Raw genomic sequence first — 12,243 nt, forward strand, 5'->3', positions numbered from 1 at the left:
AAGCCTTTGAATGGACACTGAAACAGATGCCGTATTAAACATTCTGATGCACATGGGAAACACATAACATTGGCGTTATTAATTTTTAATGTTGTTTAAATTGAATTTATAGATCGACCGTGTCCAGATAACCGGGTGTACATGGAACGTGGAAGCTCCTGCCCTGACACTTGTTCCAACCCTGTGAGAAGCAGTGTTTGTGGTGATCAAATCACAGATGGCTGTTTCTGTCCTTCTGGTAAAGAGTTTTGTTTTCTTGAAGATTCCATCTGTGTGCAATTGAGGGGAGGTGAACTGTACTCAACTTTACACAATTGCATTATGGTCAGAATGAGAATGTTTTTCATCATGATCTGTGGTCTTCATAAATTAGTTGGTTTTTGACAGTCATACTGACCATACAGGTTCTACAATAATTATAAAAGTTCACGTGACTCAGTGCTGATAGCTTCCTGGGCACTAATTTCTTCTGACATACCAGATCATGATTGATGATTTTCTCAGTACAACTATAAAATAGAGAGCAGTAGTAATGTGAACTTTGTTTTCATTTTAAAAGGAAAGGGATAATGTTATATCCTGAGTGTTACATTTATTGTAATCAGCCTAGGTCTTCCTAGCTGCTCAGCCAGAGTGAGAGATGGTAACGGAATGTTGGTGTGACTGTGATGAATGGAATGCCTGGGTGCCTGTGTGGGTGAGTGATGACAGTTGGAGATGGGCTGAGCAGCTAGGCAGGCTGCTCCTGGTGGGGCCGTGATATGGGCTGTTACATGGGCTGACATAGAGGCTGTAACAAGGGCCTAAGATAGGCTAATGATGAAGCTGGTACTTGGCTGAACCTTGTCTGAAGTGATCTGGAACTGGGACTAATAAAGAAGGCTTTGAAACCTACAACATGGCTACAAGTGTCATCCTGTACAGATCACAACATATGTCCTCAGTTGTTAATAGTAAACTTCGCTATGATATCGCCTCTTAATAGCTTCTCTGTCCTAGTACCTGCTTCTGCACATGTGACTACCAGAATTTTGCAATTCCATTTGAGGCACAATTTTTGTGCTAGCAGTTGACATTTTTAACATTCTTTTTAGCAATCACAGAGCTATTCAGGTTTTGCAAATTCATTTTGGTAGATATTAATTATCATTGTGTTAGGTAAGCTTACCTGACAATTATTTGAAACTGTCTCAGCTTTTGAATTGAACAGATAATTCAAATAATATGTGGGCTAACTACTTTATCGAGATGTTTCAACATTTTTATCACAATTTTGGTCTTAGATGATTACAAACCATAATCATAGAAGGTGTTAGTATAGCATTGCAAAAAATGGACATCTACATCCCAGCCCCCACTGATCCAGGAACCCATAACAAGTCAACAAATGGCTGGACCAACTCACCCTTATCAGTGCACAGTATGTTACGCAATTCACTAACAACGTACAAACAAAGAAGAGTTGTGAAATAGGTTAAAATAATGAAAATTCCTTAATGTGGTTAGGTTGGGCTTGTGCAATACCACTATCCACTAGATCTAAACATGAAGTGCTTATATTTTTGTTGTATATAACCTCTATTGGAACCCTTTATTTGTGAACAACTTGATTAAACTCTTTTGCCTCTCCCAGGACTTCACACCCCAAGGGTAGTGGGAGAATACAGGCAATGCTGTTCTTGTGCCATCTACATTATCCCTAGTACCACAGGTCTCTACAGACCCACACTGACAGGAAAAACTATAACATTGCTGTCAGACAGCTCTCAATGCGGTGTTGGCTGTGGTCTTGGAGGGGGGGATTGCACAGAGAATGGTGGGGGTGAGTGGCAGAATGCCAGGTTCTGGGGAGGAAGGACGCAGGTATTTTGGGCCTCATTTATCAAAAGTGTTGCATCGCTGGGGAAATCAGAGATGCAACTCTTTTATTGCATCATCTTTGCGAATGCATGGATGCGCTGTATTTATTGTACAGCACTCCATGTCGCAAGGATTTACAGATACGTCAGTATGACTGACATATCTGTAGCTGCAGTAATGACACATTGCTGGAGTGTGTTGCAAAAGTGATGCTACTTCAGCAATGGCACATTACACATGGGCAAGTCCCATGTTGAAGGTGCCTGTGTTAGTCTTATACCTGCTGTGAGGCAGGCATAAGATTTTGACGCAGTGGCGTCCTAGAAGTTGTGTTGTAAAATCGCAAAGATTTCACTGCACCACTTCTACGACCCTTTTTTGTGGGGGAACGCCCATCCTGCAGACATTAAACCTGAAGCAGGTATAATGTAGTGCAGGGCTTTGCAAAGTAACACATCTACTTAGATGCATCACTTTTTAAATCTGGGTAACGTGGCACATTTTTTATGCCGCTGCTGCATCACAAAAAGTAGCGTGGCGCAAAGGACTCATAATAAGCCCCATCTATTTTTTTCATTTGGAGAAGGGCAGTGGAGTACTTTTTTTGGAGGGTGCTATGGGTTGATGGCAGGAGACCAGGCATTTTAATTTTTTTATTTGGTTGATAGGGAGAGCATATGACTAGGATGGTGAGGTAGGTGGCAAGAGGATTGCTTTTTAAAACAGTTTTTTAATGTTATACGTGGTTCACTATTACTACCCTGCCTCTGCATATGTGTTGGAAGCAGGACAGATGATTGGGTAGTGGCATATACAATATAAAATTATAGATAGCTAAAGTTTGAATAACATGGATAAAATACTACCATTGTTCACAGTTATCGAGATCGGTTTCCTAAAGAGTGTAGCAATAGAAAAGTTCAGAAATCTTACCATTTAGTGAAGTAGGGGAAAATGTCTCCTTCTACATTAAAAGATATGATTACACCATGCCTGAGAGCTCCTACAAAGGGAACTGAACATTTGGGGCCAGGAGAAATTAGGAGGTGACTCCTGAGAAAGGTTCATAGGTCACTCTAGAGCTAACTAATCAGGATCGCTCTTTGTTTCAGGAATGATTCTGGATGATATAATGAATACTGGCTGCATCCCTGTTGGGAACTGCCCTTGCAACTACAAGGGCAAAAACTTTGTCTCAGGAGATTACTATTCTACTCCTTGCCAAATCTGGTAAGAAAATGTATTTTTTTAAGAATCCTTTTATTTGCACAATTTCATAATATGACCACTTTAGATTAAGTTGCTCTACTGATTATTCAAATGGGCCTTTCCAATGTGTGTTCTGTTTTGACATAGCTACTGAATATATATCTACAGAGCACATATATTTCTTGATGAAGCTGTTGTTTGTTGCCCTGTAAGTGGGCCTTTTTACATTTTTCTTTCACTTACTGGTGAGGTTGGTGCGAGAAATTTACCAGGAAAACTTGGGGAGAGAGTGGTCAAAGACATTTTAGGAGTTATGGCTAAACACAAACAAAAATCAAGTTAATGTTGAATCAGACATTTGTACCTCTCCCTTCAGTAGCATTAGCCAGAGAACAAGATTTACTCTGAGTAAATATATCATGCATACCAGGGTACATTAGGAATACATCTAAAGAATATATGGGTCCACCAAGTACATAAAACACAAAGCGAATACATTAACTACCAAACACAATCGTTTCGGAAAACATAATAAAGGAAAGGTGATATGTTGGACTTGGACTTTTTGGCTTCACACTCCTGTTTTCTGGACCAGTTTCTGTTGGCTTTTAGGACTCCATGCACTTTATCACTGCTAACCAGTGCTAGTGTGCTTGTGCTCTCTACTTTAACCATTATACAATTTGCTTACACAAAATTGGCACATTAATTTTGCTTGTAAGTTTAAATTGTTATTTTGACCTGGCAAAATAAATCTTTTGCCGGCCTTAAACCTTCATTTTTAATATATAAACATAACCCCTAGTAGACCCATAGGGCAGGGTGCAGTGTGTTTAAAAAGGTGAACATGCATTTTTAATTTATAAATATCCTGTTAGTGAAAAACTCTTACATTGTTTTTCACTACTGCAAGGTCTACCTATCCCATTGGATAACTTTGGGTTAACTTACTACAATTAATACGTGATAACTTTCCATTGGGGCCAAGTAGGAACAACAAGTTTGGTGTCTAAGGCATTGAAATTTAAAACCTTCTTTAATGTTAAAGTCTGATTTTAAGTTACAGTTCTGAAAATGCCACATTTGGAATCTATAGATTAGATTTGTGTTGAAGAGTGTTGTGACCTGTTTTGTATTTTTCTGGTTACTTGCTCCCTAGCTGCTCAGCCAGTGTGAATGTGATGCATGGAATGTTGGTGTGTGAGTCTTGAATGGAATGTTTGGGTGCCTGGATGCTTGAGTATGTCAGTTGGAGTATGGGCTGAGCAGCAGACAGACTGCTCCTGGTGGGGCTGTAACTCTACAACTCATCTACTTGTAACTAACTCAATAAATCTATCTGAAATACATCACGGGTACCTGGAGTCAGTTACTACAGATTTTTGGCGACGAGGATGGGATGGAAAACTACAGAAACTAAGAAGAAAACCTCCAGTCTGAAGTACAAGGCGTGTCAGCCCCACCAGTGTCCTTTTCACCGGGCAGCCCCAGCCTGCTTGTACTTCTTTGAGATAAAGGATTGCCTATTCCTGCTTCTATGACAGCTTGTGTGATCTTCAGCACTCCACCAGTCTGTGGTAAATAAAATATTACGCTCTCAGACTTTTAAAATATAAATAAGATCATGCATAAAGCAAGAGGCTGAGTCTGTGGTATCAGGTTCATAAAGGGATTTATTCCAATAACTCGAGTCAAAGGGAGAATATTTCCATCACCAAAATTGGATCTGGAAAGGGGCTCAAAAGTATTCTCAATATTCTCAAAACATTATTCACAGAGTACAGTATATATACATTTCTCAATTGTACGTAAGCAAAAGAGCAAGAGAGAATGAGATAAGAGCATGTGGGCGTGTAAGTAGGCGTGAAGGTGGGCGTCCATGTGGGCGTCCACTTGATGATAATGGGTAATTTGTCATGTGTGGGTGGATACCTGGAGGGGGTTGCGTGATCTGCTGGAATTGTACTGGAACTTTGCCTTACTTGTGCTTAACTCGAGCATGACGTGTAACTGACGTGGGGCTAGAGGGAGAAAGGGACTTGACATTTAGCTCTACATGTGGAGACAAAAGTCTGGGGTTATGTCAACCTAATCCCAAATCATATCTAACATCCTATGTTTAAAGAACTATGTTATTCAAAAAGAAAGGTCTCTCGGAGTAGAACCTTATTCTATACTGACTATATTGACTGTGAGTGCGTGTACAAGCGTCTAAGTGTCTACACAATATGCGGGGGCAGAAATCGTCCATAGTAACAGGGCTATGAATTACTTGCATAAAGACAGAGAAGCCGGGCCCTTTGCTCGGTAGCTGGAAGAATGTTTACTTAAACTACTAGACAGGAATGCATTGGATAGGGACGGAGGAGATAATCTTGAAGGTGAAATACAGTTCTTGGCAGGCGACGGGCTGGATCAGGCACCGTTAGCCGCGCAGGGAGTGAGACAAAGTTCATGGTCACAGATGCAGGCTCAGACTGGAGCTTTCAGAGGCAGAAGGCAGGAAAAGGCTTGATGACAGAATCAGGGCCTACTCGCCTGGACTGAAAAATGGGATAAATGAACCATATAAAGCCGGTGGCCTTTCATACTTAGAAATAGAATATCCGGCCCATTCATGGCGGATCTGAAAGAGGACATGTTGACGGTGGACGCACATGTATTTGCGTCTTCATAACTGGAACTGGAGGGAACATACATGTACTTGTGATTTATACATGAAACCGTTGGGGTCCAAGATAGGGGACATAACTGATCATAAAAATCCATATTTCCACATTCCCTCCTTGTCCCCTACTTGCCCGTCAAGAGATATCAATCTTCATCAATCCATTGATCTTTTCATATAGCATCATTTGTTCTTCTTTTTTCTTCTGGGACGAACGAAATCTTGGTGGTGGAATACACGATGTGGCACACAGACCACAAATCGCTGGTCCACATTGTAGGCATAAGCAGCAACTGAATAGTATGAGAAAGCCAATACCTAGGAAGGATAGGACCCTCCATCCAAAGGTAGATAATACACTCCAAAACCAACCGGACCAAGTCCAGGTGCCTGGATTCTGGTGTATCTGGCTTACAATCTTATGAAGGCGAGTTATGGCTTTATATACAGATGGCGAATTTTCTGGTATGAAAAATGCAACAGCTTGATTTGATGACCCTACAAGCTCCGCCCCTATCGGCCAGGATAACGTCAAGGACAAGACTATTTTGAAGCACAACAATCCGCATAGCAGACTGCTCTTCTGTTAAATTGCCTAAGGCGGAAATAGTTTCGTTCACTACTGCTTCAAGGGTTCTGGTTAATCTACGTATCAGCTTACTATTGGTAACTGTACCTATATAGGGAAAGAAACCTTTATTGAAATCTGTGTATTTTTCCCATGCTGTTTCAGTGTAATCGACAATTGGGAGATCTCTCTGCTGTCTATTGTGTACTAAATGAGTATTTCTATGATAATCAGGGGGAGCTAGGAAAACAGGTGGTAGGAGGAATGCTATGTAACAGGTACCATCCCAATCTAGAGGTAGGCGTATATATGCGGTCTGGCCACATATAAAGTAGGAATGACGAGAAGCTCTAAATGTAGACTTGCCTTGATCACTGAATTTTATTACAGTGGTGCATTTACTATGGCCCATGTGTATGGAGCCATTCTTTCTTATACATAATTCCCCTTTTACTGGGAATACGGACATGGCGGGCAAGATTGGTGTAGCTTCAGATTCAACGTTCAGGATCATGAGGTTAAGTGTAAAATTACCTAATACATATACTTCATTTCTTAGATCAGTTCCTGTTCTTTTGGGAAGTCCCTCCTTGTTAGGGTAGCAGACTTTAAGCAAAACTAAGTTCAGGTTTCCCCATACCCAGTTGTCTTGATAAACTGCGGAATTCGAATCTAGGGAATTAATCAAACTAAACCATGCTCCACAGGAGCCATTGTGTGTGAACGGATAGAGAAAGAGGGGCAAAACTCCCTTATAGTTCTGATAGGGGGGGAGTCGGCCACAGACCCAGCAGTCTGTAGCATTGCTAGTCTGATGTGAATGGTGCAGCATCTGAATAAAGGTATTGTTGCGTAAGGCAAGTCGATATGATAGCTCATAGGATGGCAGATCACTAGGGGCCTCATGTAGGTAGCGAAATACCGGTCGGTAACGGCCGATTTTCGGTAAATATGCCGTTACCGACCGGTATTCAGACAAGTGAGATGTAGGAGTCCAAAAACCACTTTTCGGTAAATATGAGGCGGTAAATACCGATTCATAGTTACCGAATTCTAAAATACCGATTCATATTTACCGAATACATTATTAACGAATCGGTAAATATGAAGTGGTAAATATGAAGTGGTAAAAAGGTAAAATGACATGTAGGAGCAGTCGGTAATTAAGAAATCCAGGAAAATCGGTAAATAAGAGTCGGTAATTAACACGGATGGAAAGCAGGTGGTAACCATCAACAATGCACATAAGCAATCCCAAAATGCAACAGCGTGGACAACATGGCCGCCATGTACGTCATTGCAAGGCGCCTACGTCTACAGGCAGCAGGACTGAGGGTGTGGCGACGGGAGGAACAAATCTACAGACAGCGCATCACACTATTCCAGCTGACTGATGCAGAGATACATGAGAGGTACAGGCTACACCCCGAAACCATCATGGACCTGATAAGGGACCTGCACCCACTCCTGGACCAGCCAACAAGAAGGGCGCACGCCATACCACCACATGTGCAGGTGCTCTGCAGCCTACATCTACTGGCATCCGGCAGTTATCAGGTGGTGACAGCTGCGGTGGGTGGTGTATCCCAGAGTTGCCTGTCCCGTTTCTTCAGGAAGTTCCTGGATGCCATGATGCAGAGAATGCACCACTACATAAGCTTCCCAAACACACAGGCTGCACTGCAGAAAACAAAAACAGACTTTTATCACATGGCACAGTTCCCCCATGTCATCGGCTGTATTGATGGTACACACATCCCAATCTGTCCACCAGCTGATACAGAGCACATCTACAGGAACAGGAAGTCCACCCACTCCATCAATGTGCAGGTGATCTGTGATGCAGGGAACATCATCACAGATATTGTTGCAAAGTTTCCTGGGAGCACCCACGACTCTTACATCTTCCAGAATAGTGGGATCTACACACGACTGAGAGCCGGCGAATTCGGAGAGGGATACCTGCTGGGTAAGTAACAGTGACGCCCCTTGAAACCTGCAAATCAGAGTGTATAGAGGCATGTAACTGATGGTTCCCCTTTACTCATCCAGGCGACAGTGCATATGCATGCCGTTCATTCATCCTCACTCCCTACCTACACCCAGCAACCCAGAGTGAGAGACGATACAACGTGGCCCACAAATCTACACGCAATGTGGTGGAGCGCACGTTTGGACTACTGAAGAGCAGGTTCCGCTGCCTCCACAAGAGCGGAGGCGCACGCCAGTACAAACCCATCACCTGCTGCAAGATAATTGCCACTTGTGCAATGCTGCACAACCTTGCCACGAAAAAAGGTACAGATGTGGAACTAACATATTTTGAGGACAACGAGGATGAGTCAGGCCAGCCAGAGGGCAGCGCAGCTAGAGTGCCAACTGCAATCGATGGGAGAGAGAGACGGGCAGAGATCACATGCAACTATTTCTGAGTAAGTGAGGGGACACAGCGAGTTGTGAGAAGTCATGACGTAGTTTAATGTGGCACCACGCCATGAACACATGAACAGGCCAATCTGGCAATATGCCATCTATACAATGAGTATGTCCAGGGTTACGTCACCCAATGGCAAGTGGATAAGCAGGGCCACATCAATGTTTGCGCATACGCGCTGCAGTGGTGGATTGCACGGCCTGTGCATCCTCACTAGAGCCAACCCCAAGCCGCCTGCTGCTCCTGCGTGCTTCGGGGACGGGGGGTGTGATGCTGCTGCTGGTGTCGATGCTCTCCGCAGCATCCCCTGCAGCAGTTGTCGACGCCTGACTAGTCAATAGCACCCCTAGTGCACTTGTCACCTGCACCATCCCCCGAGACAGGTCGCTGCAGCACTGTGTTAGGCCCTCCTGCATCGTCACAGAGCGCCGGCAAAGTAGGGAAGTCGCAGTTGCCAGACGGTTGAGTGCCCTGCTGGTAGTGTCCCTTCTCTGGCGTTCCCGGCGCCGTGCTTCGATGTCAGCATCTAATTTGCTGCACAACTGCTGGATTGACTGGGACATGTCCCGAATGCCCGCAGCCATGCCGCCAATGTTTGTGTCCATGTTGACTAAGCTTGTCTTCATCACCCGCATGTGCCTCTGGACTGACATAACTGCCTTTGATTGCAGGCGCTGTTGCTTCAACATTTGGCCCTCGAGCCCCAAGAAGACACCATGGCCGTCAGTGGGTGCTGGTGGACTCTGGACACGCGACCTGCGGCGCCCTCTTGCTCCCGTCTGTGCTGCCTGTGAGGTGTGGGGCACAGTGGGATGGCTCCCTTCCTGGGGCCCGGTGCGGTCTTCTGGGCCCATGCTGTCGTCTGACGAGGTGTCGAAGGCTCGTAGCCTGGCTGCTGGACGCCTCCTCATTCTCACACCTGCAAGCGGAGATGTGGCCGGTGAATCGAACATGAGTGGCGATGCTGGCTCTGGTGGTGGTGATGCTGGCTCTCGGTGAGGTGATGCTGGCTCTGTGTGCGGCGAGGCTGGCTGCGTAGGTGGTGCGGCTGCAAGTGGGCCTGCTCCCTGGTCTGAACTCGTGCTGGCTAGAGGTGATTTTTGTGGCCGGTGTGCCGTCTCCCCTGCAGCATGCCCTGTACTGCATGATGTCACATCTGTGGACAGAAAAACAACATTGGCTCAGTGTCCCCGAAGGGCTGCATTGCAAGCGTCACAATAAATCATTTCACATTCCAAACTGTCCTCTGTCTCCTTGTGCCTCGAGTGCGTGACATGCCTTGTTGCCCTGTGACATTTACGTCATGGTTAGTGTTGCCCTGACTACATCTCCCGGAATGCATTGCCTGTCTGCACTGACACGTGTGGACTGCAGTGTGATTCTCGTTTCACAATGGGGGATGTGGGATAGGGGTAGGGGAGGCTACATTGCTGTGCTTTCGTCTTACCTTGCTGTGTTGCGGCTCTGGCAGAGCTGTCGGCGTCCCCAAGACCCACGACGCTCTCTTGCTCGAGTGTGGCCGCCACCAGCTCCTCCAGTTCGGTGAGGGCAGGTGCCCTGTTGGTTCCACCTCCGGTCTGGCTGGCCTCCTTCTGGATGTCGCCCATCTTCCTCTTGGTCACAATCCTCAGGTCATACCAGCGCTTTTTGAGGACCTCAATGTCCCTGTGGGTCACTCCCACAGCATAGACCTGCGCCTGGATGGCCAGCCATATGTTGCGCTTTTCGGCCTCAGGCACTTGCAGGGATTGCCTCCCAAACAGCTTCTGGTGCTGCTTCACCACCTCCTCCACCAGCACCTGGAGTTCCTTGGGGCTGAATTTGAGCTTCCTCCTCCTTTCCCCTCCGTCTTTCTGTGTTCTCTGGCTGGACATGCTGTTCGTTTCCCGCTCGCACATGCAACTGCTCCCTGCCTCTCCTCTGCACTCCGAGCCTCTCCAGGGTCGGCTAATTATGTACACCTGCCTGGGTGTGGCCACTTCGGCTAATTGTGTACACCTGCCTGGGTGTGGGCAGTTCCTGGTTGGGTGGGCTGTCGTTGCACAGGATTAGCTGTTTCGTCAAGTCATGTGATGTTATTTACCGAATCCGTACGTACCGATTCGGTATTTTCCGATTCGGTAGATACCACCTCGGTATTTTCCGATTCGGTAGATACCACCTCGGTATTTTCCGAATCGGTAATTATCACCTCGGTATTTACCGAATCGGTGAATTCCGATTCGTATTTACCGAATGTTACCGAATCGGTAACTGTTACCGAATTTTTACCTACATATAACTTACCGATTCTAATTTACCGATTCGGTACGGCTCGGTATTTAAGAACCGGTAAAATTTATTTACCTACATGAGGCCCTAAATGTGTGCTTTATGGTATCATTAGTGGAGGAGTATAAGAGTGAGGCAATAGGAGGAAAAATAGCATGTAGTATTAAGCTGATACATATTATCGTGATGCACATCTTGCTTTTTCTTATCAATATTATTGTCCAAGATCTTATGCAAGCCAGAATACATGTTCAACCGCTTCACCACCTAGTGGACTTAATTGATCAAACGGGTTCTGACTTTTTAGATCTAAGTTTAGCTTTGTGGAAACTGCTGGGGAGTCTCCTCTAGAAAATGGTGTTCAAAATCCAAAATCCAAGTTTAAAGTCTTTTTCCTTTGTAAAAGAGTGGTGAAGGTGCACTTTGACTTTAACGGCCGTCCCCGTGGTCCAGAGCACTGACTTTGGCGCCTTCCATCCAGGAGCGATGGAGTATTCTTTGACCTGGGTGTTGTCAGGGAAGGCGGCAGCAACCTGCGAACAACAAGAGAGTAGTGCAGACATCAAGGAAGCCAGGTAATCTGTCAGCATGTTACTATTAACATCAGTAATCTTTTAGGCATTGGAGTGCCCACATATTTGGTGGTCTACCAAAGACCACTTCATAGGGAGATAAGCCTGTTCTAGAATGAGCTACCATTCGCATGTAAAAGAGGGCAACCGGCAGGGCTACCATCCAATCTACACCTTTGTCTGCGCAAATTTTTAATGTCTGATTATGTCTTTCTACAAGGCCTGCTGCTTCAGGATGTCGCACACAATGGAATTTCCAGGTATACCCTAACAGAAGGGACACCTGCTTCATTAGTACCAGGACATATTTGTAACCTCTACATCTGTTTATTTGGATATAATCCATTTGGAGCACTTCAAAAGGGTGGTCAGGTGGATGGAATCCACCTTGTTCCATCGGAATGCCTTTACCTGGATTGAATTGGCAACAGATCATACATGTTCTGACCTTTTGTTTCGCTGCTGCACGCAGGTGCTTGTTGAACCATATATTCTGTAAGCTATCTATCATTGCTTTCTCTCCTAAGTGTGCAGGACTATGTGCGGTATTTATGATTATTTGTACCATTGAATCAGAAAGAAACCATGGGGATTTGCCCTTTGTCATCCAACCTTGATCAGTCAGTACCCCTCCTTGTTCCGATCATTTCTTTAATTCGTC

General features: G+C 44.9%; 1 protein-coding gene across 1 annotated transcript in view; it reads left to right on the forward strand.

Annotated features, from left to right (window-relative positions):
* The window catches only part of LOC146860906 (mucin-5B-like), an 814,361-nt gene that overhangs the window by 324,060 nt on the left and 478,058 nt on the right, over positions 1 to 12,243 (forward strand). Inside the window, exons 7-8 of the mRNA XM_085644901.1 lie at positions 113 to 238; positions 2,973 to 3,090. Coding sequence (XP_085501027.1) covers positions 113 to 238; positions 2,973 to 3,090 — 244 coding nt within the window. The remainder of the gene's footprint in view (positions 1 to 112; positions 239 to 2,972; positions 3,091 to 12,243) is intronic.

Source organism: Triturus cristatus, chromosome 3_1, assembly GCF_964204655.1.
Source record: "Triturus cristatus chromosome 3_1, aTriCri1.1, whole genome shotgun sequence".
Classification (NCBI taxonomy): Eukaryota; Metazoa; Chordata; class Amphibia; order Caudata; family Salamandridae; genus Triturus; species Triturus cristatus.